This window comes from Oreochromis niloticus, linkage group LG23, assembly GCF_001858045.2.
Source record: "Oreochromis niloticus isolate F11D_XX linkage group LG23, O_niloticus_UMD_NMBU, whole genome shotgun sequence".
NCBI lineage: Eukaryota > Metazoa > Chordata > Actinopteri > Cichliformes > Cichlidae > Oreochromis > Oreochromis niloticus.
In genome coordinates, this window is record NC_031986.2 from 24,345,453 (window position 1) to 24,363,569 (window position 18,117).

At 40.8% G+C, this 18,117-nt stretch overlaps 1 protein-coding gene across 1 annotated transcript; it reads left to right on the top strand.

Annotated features, from left to right (window-relative positions):
- Positions 1 to 3,562: 3,562 nt before the first annotated feature.
- Positions 3,563 to 7,824, top strand: LOC100710272 (E3 ubiquitin-protein ligase TRIM39-like). The gene is made up of 3 exons (XM_003454697.2): positions 3,563 to 3,666; positions 3,876 to 3,975; positions 5,685 to 7,824. The coding sequence occupies exon 3, from the start codon at positions 5,694 to 5,696 to the stop codon at positions 7,359 to 7,361; it is 1,668 nt and encodes a 555-aa protein (XP_003454745.1). The 5' UTR covers positions 3,563 to 3,666; positions 3,876 to 3,975; positions 5,685 to 5,693; the 3' UTR covers positions 7,362 to 7,824.
- Positions 7,825 to 18,117: the final 10,293 nt, after the last annotated feature.

The following is an 18,117-nucleotide window of genomic DNA, read 5'->3' on the forward strand; positions in this document are numbered from 1 at the left end:
TCCTGTGGGACTTCCAGATGCAGACGGACAAAATGGTGGTGGCTAACCAACCGGACATAGTGGTGATAGACAAACAGAAGAAGACGGCTGTAGTGATCGATGTAGCGGTTCCGAATGACAGCAATATCAGGAAGAAGGAACACGAGAAGCTGGAGAAATACCAAGGGCTCAGAGAAGAGCTTGAGAGGATGTGGAGGGTGAAGGTAACGGTGGTCCCCGTGGTAATCGGAGCACTAGGTGCGGTGACTCCCAAACTAGGCGAGTGGCTCCAGCAGATCCCGGGAACAACATCGGAGATCTCTGTCCAGAAGAGCGCAGTCCTGGGAACAGCTAAGATACTGCGCAGGACCCTCAAGCTCCCAGGCCTCTGGTAGAGGACCCGAGCTTGGAGGATAAACCGCCCGCAGGGGCGCGCTGGGTGTTTTTTTTTAAATTTTTTATATATATATACATGTATATATATTTTCACGAAACTTAGCAAGCAGTTTGCTAACTGTAGCATGGGAGATGGGTGGTCTCGTAGGGTGTTTTGCATTGAAATCTGCTGCAATGACCCGGTTACTGCGTTCACCAGATATCAACACAATTTCGATCCGCTCCTCACGTGTTAACCTCTTCGACATGTCAATGGCTGTGAACAAAGAGAAACTTGTAAATAACTCATGAAAAAACAAAGTTACGTTGAAACCAAGCACACCATTGTTTTTCTTTTGACATTACCAATAAGTTGGATGTGTCACATGGCCCTCTTCCTATTGAAAAAACAAAAGCTGTATCCAAGATGGCTGACTTCTAAATGGCCACCATGGTCACCACCCATCTTGAGGAGTTTGCCCCCTCACATATAGTAATGTGCCACAAACAGGACTTTAATATCACCAACCATTCCCATGTTATTACGGTGTATCCATATAAATGGCCCACCCTGTGGTTTATTTTCGTTATGCTGACTTTTACAGTCAGTTACAATAACTCGTACTGCGTACTAGCTAGCATGACGGAGTTTCTATACAGCTGGGTGGGTGCTATGATGTTACTGATAGTGAACTTTATTTTATTCATAAGGTTAGTTAATAGCGTTGCCAACCGTCCCGTAAAAATGAAATCATCCCGTATTCAGAGAAATATATTACCCGTTTCGTATTGAGCTGAAAAGGAACACAGTTTGTCCCGTACTTCAGCTAGAATGGGAAAAGACACAAAGCTGGAGTTATTCTGTGTCTTTATGCTGCACAGCTGCCTCTTCTTCTCTCATTCTCTCCCCCTCTCTCTCCTGTTGCTACTTCAATCATGAAACTGATCAATGATCAGCTGATCGGCTTCTCTCTTGCTTGTTTATCGCTCACTTTGCGCCAGAAAGAGGAAACCAGCGCTAAACAACAGCAGCATGTTTAAGCTTGATCAGCTGTTGTTAGAATTTATTTAATATTAATTTCTAGTATCAGCTGATGTTTGCTGGAGCCACAGCCGTAAAAGCTGCTGGTCATGATATCAGTTTGGATATCTGGTGAGAGGGAAACATGAAGATGAAACCAGGAGATGTCCTTACTGAATCAGAGCTGAACAGGTGAAGGAGAAACAGGTTTACCTTTTAGGTGACATGAATGAGTTGAAGGGAAGTTATGAACTGTTTCTGAGAGACAAATAACACCAGGATCCTTTTCTGTGTAGCTGACAGCTGGTAACTGTGCAGGGGCGGATCTAGCAAAGTTTTGCCAGGGGGCAGGTAGGGCATTCACAGGGAAAGGGGGGCACAAAGAAATACTTTTCTTTCTTATTCTCATTTAAAATGTCTCGCTTTTATTAAATAATTATCTGAAGCTTACAACCAAAGTTTTTATCTGACGTAAAATGTATAGAAATCATACATATACCAACAAGACAGTGTACATCACTGTCACAACAGCATTTGTTTTCATTCAAAGGCTTTATGGCTTTTCCTATAATACCTGGTGGGCTGGTCTCTAGTCAATATGCCGGGCTGATTTTTTTGTCCCAGTCCAGCCCTGGGCACGACACGCAATGAATTAATCTGAGAAGGTGCATTAAAAAATAAATGGCCGGGCCAGCGATACACATCGCAAATTAGCTCGCATACACATTAGTTGTGCCGCTTCTTAATGACGGTATCTTAGCTAACAACCCCAACTATCAGATTCAACTTGTAATTGGCTAAAAATAATAATAATTGCAGAGGCCTTATTGACAGTATTTGGCTCTACATATCTGTGTGAGCAGATTTTCTCTCACATGAAGAGTGTCCTCAGGTAGCCGTCTGAATGCTGGACACTCGGAGACCTGTGTCTCTGAGTGGGAGACCAGAGATCACATTAACATGTGTATCTCTGTATTAACAAACATGCCATATTGGCCCAGTTTATTTTTCTTATTATTGTTGTGAGGAGACCGTAAATAGCATTTGCATTTTCTGTTGTACAGTTCATTTGCTGTTATGGATAAAAAGTGTCTTTTTTTGTTTCAAAATAGCTGATAACTATTTGCTAATAGCTGCCAACATCTGCGAACAAATATAATTCTTTAAAGTGGTTCTATATAGTGTGTAACTGTTAATATAGAGCGTTATTAAATTTATTGCTAATGCAATCATATGGCACATTGACTTCTGAGGAAATTTTAGATGGCACTTGTCATCAGAAAGGTTGCCTACCCCTGCAATATGACAATCATACACCAGTAGTTAGCACTCTGATTGACAAGCACTAAGAAGAGCACAAACACATACAGCGCTGACAGGGGCAGAGTGTCAGGTACTGTGTGCGGGCATGCAGGAATGGTGGACCCAAAGTGCATTCTTTTATTGCTAGATAACAAAAGAACAGAAAACTAAATAAACTGGAAATATAAACTACATAAACGTGCTGACAAGGAGACCACACAGCATGGTAAGATGGAGACTGCAACACAGACAAAGGAAAACACAGGGCTTAAATACACAGAGGAGCAATCAGGGAATGGGAGACAGAAGGGAAACACAGCTGGGACATATCAGGCCTAACGAGACAAGGGAAGCAAAACCAGACACATTAACATAAGACACAGACCTTCAAAGTAAAACAGGAAACACCAGCTGAACTTACAGACGCAGACTCACAAGCAGACACTATGACATCACAGACACTAGAACAGAGGGAACACAGAGTTGTTGGACCAGGGCAGACACAGAGACACAGACTGGACACAGAACAGAGGGACTATGGAAACCAAAACTTAAGAACTACAAAATCAAAAACCAAGAAGAACTGGAGAAATAGAAATGAAAAACAGAAAACAAAACCCTCACAGTCATAAACCAAGAGAACACAAAAGTGCAAGACTGAAAACACTGGGTCAACAACCCAGGTACCATAACACAGAGAGCAAGCCACAAACACTAGCAACATTCCCCAAAGCTTGGGAAATGGAAATTCAATTTAATTCTGGGGAAATTGAACCCTTTCTCATGTAGCGTATTATAAAGTGTTACCTTAGCCACTGCCTGTCAGAGGTGGAGCAACAACTGAAAGACGAGAGCTTTACGATCAGATTCCAGAACTGAAACTTAAAATGAAAGCTGCAGTTCAGCAAATCTGTTTCTCTTCAAAGGAACCTTAAACTGAGCTCATCCAGCCTTTCTGAGCAGCACAGCAGAGCTTCTGTCCAACACTGGTGAGTACAGATGATTACGATCACACTGTTTTAAACTTAAACTCTCTCTGTGTCAAGAAAAAAACAACTGTAACACTGCTGCAGCTGGTGTGTTTCACATTTTCAAAAGGATGAAGTAAGAGATGATTTAATAGCAGCACTGATCAGATTACATTTGTTGTACAGAGAAAAAGAAGTTTACATTTAAAACCTTTCGTCTCTAATTTCAGGGTCTGAAGAGCTCGCTGCTTTGTGCCTGATACACCTGCAGGGAGAGGCGGAGATTCAACTGAGTCTATCAGGTTTTCCTCAACAACACAACAAACAGCAGTGAGTGCAGCTGATCACATTCATGTTTCAATGCTCTGTTCATGTCATGCTGACTCTTTTTGTTAGAGCCATCTTCTCCAAACTTCTTCTTGTACATGGTCACCACAGCCATTTCCATCCATTCCAGGAAATATTACAGTAATGCTGCTGAAGCTGGTGTGTTTTCACCTTTTTTGAAAGGATGCAATAAGAGTTGATTTAATAGCAGCACTGGTCAGACTACATTTGTTGCACAGAGAAAAAGATGTTTACAGTTAAAACCTTTCATCTCTAATGTCAGGGTCTGACAGGGTCTGTGCTTGACACACCTGCAGGGAGAGGCAGGCATTCAGCTGAGTCTATTCATGTTTCAACACAAATCTTCAGTTCACTCAGATCCTTTCATGATGACTCATTACAGTCACACTGGTTTTAATAGAAATGTGGAAACATTAAGGTGTGTCACTTCTTATTAAATAAATCTCTGTTGTTTGGACTAGGGATGGGCAAATAAATTGAAATATCGATAGTAAATACAGTAAATAAAATTCATGCTGGTATCAGATCAATACTGGTGTAATAAGATAGATACTTTAGTTTGTGTCTTTTCTCTAAGTTCAACAATTTTCTCCTGTTTAATCAAACAGTAGAAATGTTGGTGCGAACATCACTCCTCTGATGCAAGTGCACATTTCTCCCTGCCGTCCTCCTCACTCTGATGTTTATGTTATTGTGTGGTCATGTGACTCAGTGACGGTCAGAGACTCATGTAGGCAGCAGTAAATGAGATAGAGCAGTGCCTGTAAATGAAAACATTGCAAACAGTGAATGGAAACAGTGCATGAAATTGTTAAATTTATCACTTTAAACATTTCCAAAGTTATTTATGTTCTGTTGCGAATAAAATATTGGTTCATATGATTTGAAAGTCTTTTAGTTTTCAGGGGTTTTTTTTAATTTAAAGGACATCCCAACTTTTCTGAAGTTAAGTATGTGTTTATAAAGCACTATTCACACATAAGTTGTCACAAAGCACTGTGCACAAAACAGAGTAAAGTAAATAAGAAAACAAAATGCAATAAAACAACGCAAAACCAAGTTACAATACAGAATAAGTGAAATTAAATCAGTAAAAGAGACTGGCTAAACAATAGAATGTTACACCTTTGTCCCTCTTATTTAGACACATCTATTTTCTCTTGCTTCTACTAACTTTCAGTCCTCCTTTCTCTCTTTTTCTTTATGACTAATAGTGCCTATAATTTAAGTCCCTACTCTCACCTTCACAGTCTTGTCTTTGTTTTCCCTCTCACTGCCTCCTTCTGCCTTATTCCTTTCTTCTTTCTTTGTCATCGGCTAGCAGTAGCACAACATTGGAACCCTATTGATCAATATCACCGGAGGAGGTCACTGTTGACTCCGGGTCCAACTGATATGGGATGAAAATGCCCCCTCTCACTGTGGCTGGTTTGTCATCAAACAGATGGAAGAGTTACAAAAAAAACCCACTCTGTGTAACCTAGTGTTTGGAGCAGTCTGAAGTCTGAACTTAAGGCTTATGGGGATTACTTCCACTAAGGACCTCATTAATTGAAATGTTGGTCCTATTTAACCTAATTAACATGAACATCCACCACTTGAACAGAAGATATGTGACAGGAAAGAATGAAAAGCAGGTCCACTTTAAATTGAATTTAAAATAAAATAATTTTATTTTCTTCCTCACTCAGAGTGCAGACATGTCTGCTGCCAGCTGTCTTCTATCTGAAGCACAGTTTCTGTGCTCCATCTGTCTGGATGTCTTCACCGATCCAGTCACCACACCATGTGGACACAACTTCTGCAAAAACTGCATCAGTCAACACTGGGATATCCGTGAGCGGTGTCACTGTCCCATATGTATAAAGTTGTTCAAGAGAAGACCTCGGCTGTACATCAACACTTTCATTTCTGAGATGGTTGCTCAGTTCAAATGTGAACTTCAGCAGAAAGTCAGCAGCAGCAGCTCAGAGCAACAAGCTGCCAAACCAGGAGAAGTTCCCTGTGACATCTGCACTGGAACCAAACTGAAGGCCCTGAAGTCCTGCCTGGTGTGTCTGGCCTCCTACTGTCAGACTCACCTGGAGCCTCATCTGACAATGAAAGGTCTGAAAAGACATCAGCTGATTGATCCTGAGGAGAACCTGGAAGGCAGGATGTGTATGAAGCACGATAAACCTCTGGAGCTGTTCTGTAAGACCGATCAGACATGTGTCTGCATGCTCTGCTCTGTTTTAGACCACAAGACTCATGAGTTTGTTCCTATGAGAGAAGAATATGAAGGAAAGAAGGCAGAACTGGGGAAGACTGAGGCTGAAATTCAACAGATGATCACGAAGAGACGACTGAAGATTCAGGAGATCAAAAAATCAGTGAAGATGAGTAAAGATGCTGCAGACAGACAGAAAGCAGAAGGTGTTCAGGTCTTCACTGCTCTGAAGGAGTCTGTTGACAGACGCCTGAACGAGCTCATAGAGGAGATTGAAGGCAAACAGGAAACAACAGAGAAACAGGCTGAAGGTTTCATCAAAGATCTGGAACAGGAAATCTCTGAGCTGATGAAGAGAAGCTCTGAGGTGGAGCAGCTCTCACGTTCTAAAGATCACCTCCACCTCCTCCAAAGCTTCTCATCCCTGAAACCTGCTCCAACCACCAAAGACTGGACAGAGGTCAGTATCCATCCACCATCATATGAGGGGACTGTGGTGAGAGCTGTGGATCAGCTGAAAGAGACACTGGATGAAGAGTTTGAAGAAGTGTTTGAGGCTGAGCTGAAGAGGGTCCAGCAGTATGCAGTGGATGTGACTCTTGATCCTGATACAGCACATCCTCATCTCATCCTGTCTAATGCTGGAAAACAAGTACACTATGGTGAAAAGAAGAGGAATATTCCAGACAACCCAGAGAGATTTTCTAATAGTGGTTGTGTTTTAGGAAAGCAGAGTTTATCTTCAGGCAGATTTTACTTTGAGGTTCAGGTTAAAGACAAGACCAACTGGATTTTAGGAATGGCCAGACAGTCAGTCAACAGGAAGGAAGTCATCACACTGAGCCCTGAGAAAGGTTACTGGACTGTAGTTGTACATAAAAATATTTGTTTAGCTCTTGATGACCCCCAAGTCCCTCTCTTTCTTCAGTCTGATCTTGAGAAGGTGGGGGTGTTTGTGGATTATGAGGAAGGACTAGTTTCTTTTTATGATGTAGATAATGCAGCTCCTATCTACTCCTTTACTGGCTTCTACTTTACTGAGAAACTCTACCCACTGCTCTATTCCGGTGTTAATGTTGATGGTGAAAACTCTGCACCTCTGATCATCTGTCCTGTCAATCAGTCTGTTTCACCTGTTTCAATAGGGAAATTGAAGTAATCATATATTTATCATGAAATTTAAACCGACACAGAGAAGAAGCCCTAAAAACAATACAGTAATCTGTCCCCACTGATGACAACCATGAGATATGGTCAGAAGCTGCAGAACAAATCAGTAAGCTGATCTTTAGTTGATAATTTTATTCAACTGTTTTCACAATGGGTGGCACAGTTGTGTGGTCTGTAGCATTGTCACTACACAGCAAGGATTAAAATCCAGTCTTGGGCCTTTCTTTGTGGAGTTTGCATGTTTTTCCTGTATTTGCTTGGCTTCTTTCTGGGAACTTAGGCTTCCTACCATGGTACGCAGGCATTGGTGATCCTACATTGACTGTGGATGTGGATGGTTGTCTGGCTTTCTCTCTGTGAGCCCTGTTGCATATTGGTGAACTGTCAAAGTATCTACTGTGTTTGTTACCCTGTGACAGCAGGTATAGGCTCCAGCCCAACTGCAACCCTTAACTGGATAAGTGTAAAAAAAAATCGGTGGATAGTTTCAAGTTAAAAAAAATATCCATTGTGGCAAGTCCAATCTTAGAAAGTAGAAACTTTCTTTTCTTTTCGTTCAGTTTTTAAAGGCATAGATATTAAAGCATATATTGTGTGCGAGAATGATTAAAAATGGCAATATTTTATGTTAAACTCCACATCATCAGGGATGGAGTGGTTCAGTTTGACTTTAATTTAAAAAACAGAAGTAATTTTTTTTAAAGTGCTTCTAACTGTGAGTTCAGGTTTTAGCAGGTGATATTAGTACATTATTCTGAAATCCTAGAATCTTTAGTCATCAAAACTAAAACTTCTTGAACGGTCTGCTCGGACAATTAAAAGCATAGTAAGTCATATTATTTGTCAGATAACTTCATGGAAAATACTCCAAAAGGGACAAACTGAGCATAAACTATCACTATATGCTGATGATATGAATCTGTTTATTACCAAATTCCACATATCACCAAAACCACAGTACCGCAGTTTAAAAATTCCAAATACCTCAGACAACGTCTAGCAGACAGCTAACAGCTACAGCTGCCTGTCAGTCAGAGAGTCCACACTCTTTATATTACAAACCCTTACTACATTTGAAAGAGGTGGTCCCACGTTAGCATGGTTTCTACTATTAATTTGTGTAATTTCTCTGAGAAATCTGTTTTTGTCAGTTTGGTTGCCCTAAAACTACAATACACACGAACACTTGCATCTGTTCCTCTGGAATTAATAAAGCAGCTAATTATTATTTCTTCTAAGTGCTACTTGTAACAGAATGAACCTTGAAAGCAATTATTTTGAGCCAAGATACAGCTAAGAAGTTGAGATGAAATCATATCACAGGAATACAGGAAAATGTCATTGTAAATAAAATGATCCTGTTCCTGTTATCGATTCATTTGAAGATTTTCTTTCTTGTTTTTAATGTAAACTGTCAGAAAACAACAACAACAAAACAACAACAAAATGGTACAGTTTCCAACAGACCAGCATCTTCAAATGTCCAAATCCCCAAAATATTCAGTTCATAATCCCAAAGGTCAGCACCTGTTAATTAAAGTGTCCACTACCCAACTTTAAGCCTTTGATTAAATACAAACAGACGAGTTGTAAAAAGATTAGTTCCCTGTATAAGTGCTATACAGGGAGAAGTTAGCTTTAGGAACCAAAGCTGTTTTGTACCAGGCTACAAACATGTTTACTTCTGGTTAGTGATGTGTTGGTCGCAAACGAAACGACTCTTAGAGCCGAATCTTTGAAGTGAACGACGCGAGCCGACTCCTTATCGCGAGCCGTGGGTTTGTTTGTTTCTTTCTTTCTCTCACCCTCTCTCTCGCACTTTTTTTCGCTTCACTCCGCACGCGAGCCTTGTGCTTTGCGCTGGGAAGAGGGGGGAGTGGTGGTAGTTACACTCGCAGTAGCACAGGAGCAGGAGGGAGAGACAAAGAAAGAGAGCCAGGGACAACAACGTCACATTAGAAAGGTATAGTAATCATCCACAACTATTTTCAGTTGCAGATGATAAAGGATTCGGAAAGTGTATTCATGCAGGCCCATATGACAGAGAATGTGCATCTTCTTTTTGTTTTCATATTTTAATTTATATTTAATTGTGTTGTGGTTTGCAGTGTTTTGTGTTGTTTCACTTTAAATTTGTTTAAAAGGAAAAAGCTGAAAATTTAAATAGTTAAAAGTTGAAATGTGAATAGTTGGTTTTTGTATTATATGATTTATTTATTACATTTTATGTGGAGTGAATAAATAAAAGTATATTTACGGTGGCTCCTAGAGACAAAGCACGTACAAACTTCAAAACACATACGAACTCTGAAGCACGTACAAACCCTGAAGCACGTACAAACTCCAAAATACGTAAAAACTCCAAAACACGTAAAAACTCCAAAACACATACAAAAGACAAAAGAAGTGCTCCAGAATGCTATGCACAGTGTTGAGCTTTTGTTACTTAGTGGCTACACAAGCCAGCAAGTACCAACAACCGGATTTGGTGTGTGGTAGTAACAGGTAAATGAACATTTTTTTAAATTATTTGAATATATATGTAAGTGCTTGTGTATAAATACACAAACAATACACATATGCTTTCAATTGTGTAATTTAAGTGATCTAGGTAGCTCTGGTTTGGAAGTTCAGTTAACGCTAGAAATGTGTTTTGGAGTTTGTACGTGCTTTGTCTGAGGGGCCACCGTATATATTTATATATAAACATATATAAATAAAACCACTTTTTTTTTTTACATTAGTAATTCCTTTTGTGCATAATTTTATATTATTGTTAATAATAAATTAATTAAAGCAACAAAAAAACCTGAAGAGCCGGTTCGGAGCCGAAAGAGCCGGCTCTTTTTAGTGAGCCGAGCCGAAAGAGCCGGTTCTCTAAAAAGAGCCGGAAATCCCATCAGTACTTCTGCTATAAATTTGGACATTTTAACACAGTAGTCTATGGGGATTGACTCATTTTTGGAGCCAGGCTCTATTGGGCATTAGATACGCTGTAGTTTCAGCACTGGCTTTATTTTCAGCCTCTGTGGCTGAAAAATGAAGCCAAAGTGAAGTCTGTGGTTTCATATACAGAAGTAGTGTACTGTCATGTGCATGTAGAAGTCAAAATGCTTTCTCTTATTCTAAAATGCGATCACCACCAATGTCTTATGGTGCTAGTTCTTTTTTTGAAGCCTTCTTGCTTAATATTTCTGCACATACATCCGACTCTTAAGTAAAAAGCAAAGGCTTGTGAAAGCAGGAACAAAATCTTTTAATCAGGCTGTAAATATGCTTCAAACTTCTTCCTTTTTTCTTGTTCAAACCACGTATGGTGCATGGTTCCAGTTTGCTCCTTTAGTTGGTTAGTTTACTTTCATGCTACACATTCTTTATATTCATTATTTCCCTGTGTATGACTGTATATACTTAGATGTTTGGTTCTTTTTCACTTGTGATATACTTCACAGAACTTGAAATAAACTTCTCTGTTGTCTCAATTTCCAAAATATCTTTAATCCTAGTCCAACTTTTGTAACTCTACTGTTACTGTAGTAGAACTCTGTAATCCTGGTTCTGAAGTAAAACAAGTACTTTCCAGTTGTACTGGAGGCCAGTATATTTAATTAAGTGTGTGATCAGTTGCAGCTGAATTCAGTGCTTTTGGAAGTCACCTGACCTCCACAAAAAGCTGAAAAGACCTGTTGACCAGACCCAACTTTTTAAAGTGATTTTTCAGACCTGCAGCACAGTTGAGAGACTGTATTATTGAACTGTGATGATGAAGCCTATCTTGCCTTTGGCTTCACCTCCACAACGGTGGTGCCAAGAGAGGTATACAGAATTTGTTTCCCTTGCATCAGGAGCACGCACTGGGCTCTCCAAATCACAGACAAACAGTATCCCACATTCTTGATTTTTAGTTCACAAACACTTCTTATTAGTGATGCGCGAATCATGCACGAATCGTTCAATACTCGAGAATCACTTTACTGACTCATGAATCATGATTCACAAGCCCAACTGACTCACTGACTCATCCCTGTTGCTGTTAGCAGCAATATATCTAGCTTATAATTAAAATTGTGGAGAAAAACACAACATCCAGTATCTTAACAAAAACATTTCTGCTCTGAACTGGAAGAAAAAACCCTGAGTAGAAGCTCACATCAAGACAATAGCTCCTCGGTTCACAGTAGCATCGCTCTGCTAACATGCTAACAGCACATTTGAGCTACTCACCCCCTCCTTTCCTGTGCTGAATCGTAGGGTAAGCAAATCACTCAGGACTTGCTCACCCCCTCCCTCTTGTGCTGAATCATAGAGCGAACGAATCACTCACTCACTCACTCACTCACCCCCTCCCTCCTGTGCTGAATCATAGAGCGAGCGAATCACTCAGGACTCACTAACCCCCTCCCTCCTGTGCTGAATCGTAAGCGAAAGCGAATCACTCAGGACTCGCTCACCCCCTCCCTCCTGTGCTGAATCATAGAGCAAACGAATCACTCACTCACTCACTCACCCCCTCCCTCCTGGCTCACAGCTTCTTCTTCTTCTTCTTCTTCTTCTTGGTTGGCAACCAATGTTAAGGCGCATTACCGCCCCCTGGCTCACAGCTCAGTGGACATTTAGATGAGAAAATATATATTTGACACATTTAAGGAAAATACTAATAAAATAAAAATAAACAAAATAAATGTTCCCTTTAGGAATTTTTTTTGCTCTTTTTTGCTCTATAAAATAGTTGTTTTCTTTTAGAATCACTCATCTTAGCAGTAGGATATACATGAAAAGAGAAAAGAAATTAAGTTTGAGTGAAAATGTACATTTTTTGCACTCTCTGGTCAACTGACTCAGTGACTCAAATGACTCAAAAAACCCGATTCACTTTGGTGAGTGACTCATTAAAACTCGATTCAGTAAAAAGAATCAAATTTACCATCACTACTTCTTATAGTGATTAACTACTGGAGATGTTAGCTCTTTATACAGTAAAGTTAGAGTGGGATACAAACAATATCAGGCTGATCCTGGCGCAATTTATTCCCCCTGTCCAAATCATGGACAAACAGTATCCCAGATTTGTTTACGTTTTTAAACCCATTTTGCACAGAGAGGCATTTCTTGTAAAATGTATTGATAACAATGTTGAATATCCTTAGACAGTAAAAAAGACAACCACACCTAATTATAATTACACAGATGGTTTGTTTTTCTGTTATTTAAGGCTATGTCCACAGGGTATTTTTGAAAACTGAGATTTTCCGTTTTCATTTTAAAAAGAAATCCCGTCGACGTGTATGGGTTCAAATTGTGGTCATAAATATTTTGTAAATCAGGATTTGTATGTGTAAAAAGAATTTGTGTGTGTAAAAAAGATTTGTATGTGTAAAAAGAATTTGTGTGTGCATAAAAAAGATTTTTGTGTGGACTCTGAACTCAAGTTTCAAGTTACAAGTACGAATTTTGACCCTATTTTTCTTCCTTTCATCTGATTGGTCAATGTCATGTCAATCACAAATTTAACTATCCAATCAGAGAACAGATGGGTTTGGCTGTCGGAGGGGCGCTTTTTTGAACTGCAGGTCCTTGAAGGGCAGTGTTGGGTAAGTTACTTTAAATTAGTAACTTAGTTACATTACTAGTTACTTCTATCAAAAGTAACTCAGTTACTTCAAGTTACTCGTTACTTTCAAAGTAACTAGTTACTAGGGAAAGTAACTTTGTTTTTACTCAGAATTCTCTTGTTAATGTGTTGCTTCCATTACTTTGCCAGTCTTCTAGCTTGCTTACTTGCCACCAGTGGCGGTCCTAGCCTGTTTGGCGCCCTGGGCGAACACTCCCTCTGGCGCCCCCCTCCACCACACACACACACACACACACACACACGCACACACACACACACACACACACACACACAAAACATATTAAGGATCGTACATTAACATAAAACTGTTGTCCACATACACATATGAAGACAGAGTGAGTATGCATAGTATGCAAACGGCTACCAAACAGCCATCATAATTCTTCATACAATGAGAACAGGACAAATCAACAACTGACAATGACTAATTAATATTAAAATCTGTAACATAATGTATTGTTTGGAGTTTAATTTGTTAGTGTTACTATTTTTACCATTTCTTCTTGGAGCAGCTGTAACACACGTAATTTCCTTAGGAATTAATAAAGTATTCTGATTCTGACTGTTTCAGGATGACCTGCCATTATCCAATGACACATCTGCTTACCTGTATCTTTTGCTCGTTTCTCCTCCTCTTCTTTTCTATTTTTTCTAAACTGAGCACCTGATGGCTTTGAACTTTTCTTGTCCATCTTCCATTGGTTTTAATTTTGCACTCCAGAATGAACACCCATCCTTCAACCCGAGGATCACCACAACATATCCTAACAGACCTACACCTTAGTTCACAGATTCACTTTGCCTAGGGTGCATTTCTGAGATTTCACACAACCCAGGATTCAAATCATGAATACATAACAGACTTGGATTTACAACATTAGGAATGAAATGTGCTCGATTTGGAAGCAGCCGGGGCTCCTCCCCTTTCGACTGGTTGTGTGTGAGACTTTAAATCATCAGACTGTAAATTTTGAATTGTCATTGATCCCTTTACCCCGAGTCCTAAAGTGTATATTTATTTTCTTACTCTTCTTATATTTATTGTTTGTTTACTTGCACTGCTGTAACTGGAGCCTCGTCGTCTCGTCTCTCTATATACTGGACTGTATGTAGCGGAGATGACAATAAAGTTTACTTTGACTTCAGCAGCGAGCAGGCGCACCGAGGGCTCTCGCGCTCACTTTTCGTGTATAGAATTTTGAAAAAACATCGGTGCAAATTATAAGTCTGTATCATGATGTCTGGTGTTTTCGTGTTTGTTATTTTGTTTTATTTTGCTAGTTGGTTATTAGATGCCGCTCCAGTCAGCCAGAGAATCCCCCACCGCCCCGCCCTCTCCTCTCTGCGCCGCAAGCAGCAGGCGCACCACGCAAACGGAGGGCGCCCTTACTTCCAGCAAATGGGCGATAGAAAACCGATCGATGCCTGTGCCATTCCCAATATGCACTGGCTGCCGTAGGGGCAGCATGAGTACGAGCGTTTTTTTTCTTTTTTTGCCGATGCCCGTGATGCCGCCCCCATCACGATGCCGCCCCGGGCAACCGCCCGTGTCGCCCGTATCTAAAACCGCTACTGCTTGCCACAAGTGCACTGTGCCACCTACCAATAGAAAGAAAAAAATAATGTGCATATTTCCACGAGAGAAATCCCACGCCTGGACCGTCATTGACCGCTGCCATGATTCTAGCCTACGTCACAGCGTCATGTGTGCTTTTTACATCCAACACAAAAACTGCAGTCGTGGTGCTTTCGATTGTACTCAGAACTCGGAAATTCTGCCTTCCGAATAGGAAGATGTAGGTAACACCAGACTGCAGATGAGCTGTATACAGGGCTGGTTTGGGACAAAAAATCGGCCCAGGCATTTTGACTAGAGACCGGCCCACCATTATAGGAAAAATCATAAAGCCGTTGAATGAAAACAAACGCTGTTGTGACAGTGATGTACACTGTTTTGATGGTATATATGTATCAATCTATCAATCGTTTGTTGTAAGATTCAGATAATTATTTTTTTAAAAGCGAGACATTTTAAATGAGAATAAGAAAGAAAAGTATTTCCTTATGCCCCCCTCTCCCTGTTAATGCCCTACCTGGCCCCCCTGGCAAAACTTTGCTAGATCCACCCCTGCACAGTTACCAGCTGTCAGCTAAGTAAAAAAGGATCCTGGTGTTATTTGTCTCTCAGAAACAGTTCATAACTTCCCTTCAACTCATCCATGTCACCTAAAAGGTAAACTTGTTTCTCCATCACCTGTTCAGCTCTGATGATTCAGTAAGGACATCTCCTGGTTTCAGCTTCATGTTTCCCTCTCACCACGTATCCAAACCGACATCATGACCAGCAGCTTTACAGCTGTGGCTCCAGCAAACATCAGCTGATACTAGAAATTAATATTAAATAAATTCTAACAACAGCTTATCAAGCTTAAACGTGCTGCTGTTGTTTAACGCGACATCCGCTGGTTTCCTCTTTCTGGCGCAAAGTGAGCAATAAACAAACAAGAGAGAAAAGCCGATCAGCTGATCATTGATCAGTTTTCATGACTGAAGTAGAAACAGGAGAGGGAGGGGGAAAGAATGAGAGAAGAAGAGGCAGCTGTGCAGCTCCAGCTTTGTGTCTTTTTCATTGTAGCTGAAGTACCGGACAAACTGCGTTCCTTTTCAGCTCAATACGAAATGCGTGATATTTTCTCTGAATACCAGACGACTCCGTTTTTTACGGGATGGTTGGCAACTCTAATAATTAACCTTATGAACAAAATAAAGTTAAACATCATTAACATCATAGCACCCACCCAGCTGTATAGAAACTCCGTCATGCTAGCTAGTACGCAGTACGAAAAAGTCAGCATAACAAAAATAAACTCCACCTAAACTTGGTTTATATCTGACGCAGATAGACTGCAGGTCATAACTTCTTACCTGAATTTCAGTTCACACTCGGACCGGCGGCCGCCTCAGCTCTCTCTTCCTTCTGCGTCCCCTTTCTCTCATCCACCTGCTGGCCTCCACCACTTGCTAATGTTACTGAATCTGTGGAAGCTCCGCGATAGCCACCACACGAAGTAACGAGTAACGACCCTATCTAAATCCCAGTAACGGCTAACGCGTTCCTGATTTTGGCATAATAACTAGTTACCGTGCTCGTTACCACAATAATAACGTAGTTACTGTAACGCGTTACTTAATAACGCGTTAGTCCCAACACTGTTGAAGGGTAATACAGTTTGAAGCTGGAGGATCTCTATATAAATATCCGATAGAAGCTAGGTCCCCTAATTTTCAGTAGCTGTTGAAAGGATAAAGTTGTGGTATATCAGTGGTTAGAAATACCATTATTACTTTATGATTAGTTTAACACAAAGTCAGGGCTGACCCGGGACCATGGCTGTGAGTCACAGTGCGCAGCATAAAGGTCCTTTCACACTGGATGCAGCATGTGCTGCTAATGCTAACTAAAAGCCAAGGATCCAGAATTTGTTGCGCTGGCTGCTGAGCTCTGTGGGTTTTTGCAGCAGCTCTACCTGTACTAGATGCACCTGCTCCTTGTCGTTTCTATCTCTGACTTTATGTCCTCTACAAGAGTTTCTGTTTTTTTATCTTCAAATGTTCAATAAAAACATGTACGCTAATTCATAACGAAGAAACCTTTGTAACTATCCCCACTAGTGAAGACTGTGTCATTTCCACAACACTGCCCCCCCCCCCCCCCCCCCCCCCCCGAGGTCTGCAGCGCTGTTGAAAAGGCTCTGGAGGTCCCTGTATTAAGCATGTAAACCTGTGACACAAAAATCACCAAACTCGGACCAGCACAGACTGTTTTCCTTCGTGGTGATGAAGGAAAACGCTGGTCTGGCATGTAAAAGGGCATTTATTCCCTCAGGACCTCAAGCTCCATAAAGCACCCCTCCAATAACCAAACCCATCTGTTCTCTGATTGGATAGTTAAATTTGTGATTGACATGACATTGGCCAATCAGATGAAAGGAAGAAAAATAGGGTCAAAATTCGTACTTGTAACTTGAAACTTGAGTGCAGAGTTTCACACGTATTTTTTGGCTAAGTCCACACACAAATCTTTTTTATGCACACACAAATTCTTTTTACACATACAAATCCTGATTTACAAGTACAAAATATTTATGAACACAATTTGAGCACATAGGGCTTTGGAGTTGACGTCACGCCGCAATGCATTGTGGGAGCGCGGCGCCATTTTCGGGGTCTACGAATCAAAACAGACACACTGTGTTGGAACGACGACAACAAGAAACATGCTTAAAAGCCGCTCAAAAGAAAACGGACGGTATAGAGACCGATAGCGTCCAGAGGCGAAGCAGCGGTAGTTGAAAAAAATAGAGTGCATCGCAAATCTGGACCCATATGAAATACGGCAGTGGAGTAAAGACCCAGACGACTTACCGCCACCGTCCTACCCCGATATCTTCACGTATCTTGTTTGTGGAGTAAGCGCTTACACTGCAAACCAGTTTCGTAATTACAAGTCACTGGAGGTGCACATCCAATTTACAAACGGCTGGGTGCAAGATTTGGCTATTTTCAAGCCGCCAAACTCTGAGTACGTCGTCATTCATACCAAGGTAAGTCAGCTGGAGTGCATCGAGTGAAATAGCCATTGTCCACCCCCGACCATAATTAATATTATACATTTATCATTGAACTGCTAAAATATCGTTATCATATTATGTGCCCATAATTGTAAAGTAGATGCAAACAAACACATTGATAATCGGGCAAATTATTACTTAACGCCAATTTGTGTCCTCCCTGTCTCATTTCATTTATTGTCTTTACATCAACCTTGCCCTTGTATGTTCCAGGTACTGCACTCCCAAAGATTGAATGAACCTGCATTACGGCCATGGGTAATTGTAAGCACCACGGGGAAGGTCGAAGCCGCACACTGCACCTGTATGGCCGGAGTTGCAGAGACCTGCACCCATGTCGTTGCACCTCTGTTTAAAGTGGAGGCAACAGTGAGGATCTGTGGCACAAAGACTGTCACAGATGAACCAGCCTACTGGGTTTTGCCTGGGAACACAACGAAGATACTGGCAGAGATTGGCCATAACATTGACTTTACATCTTC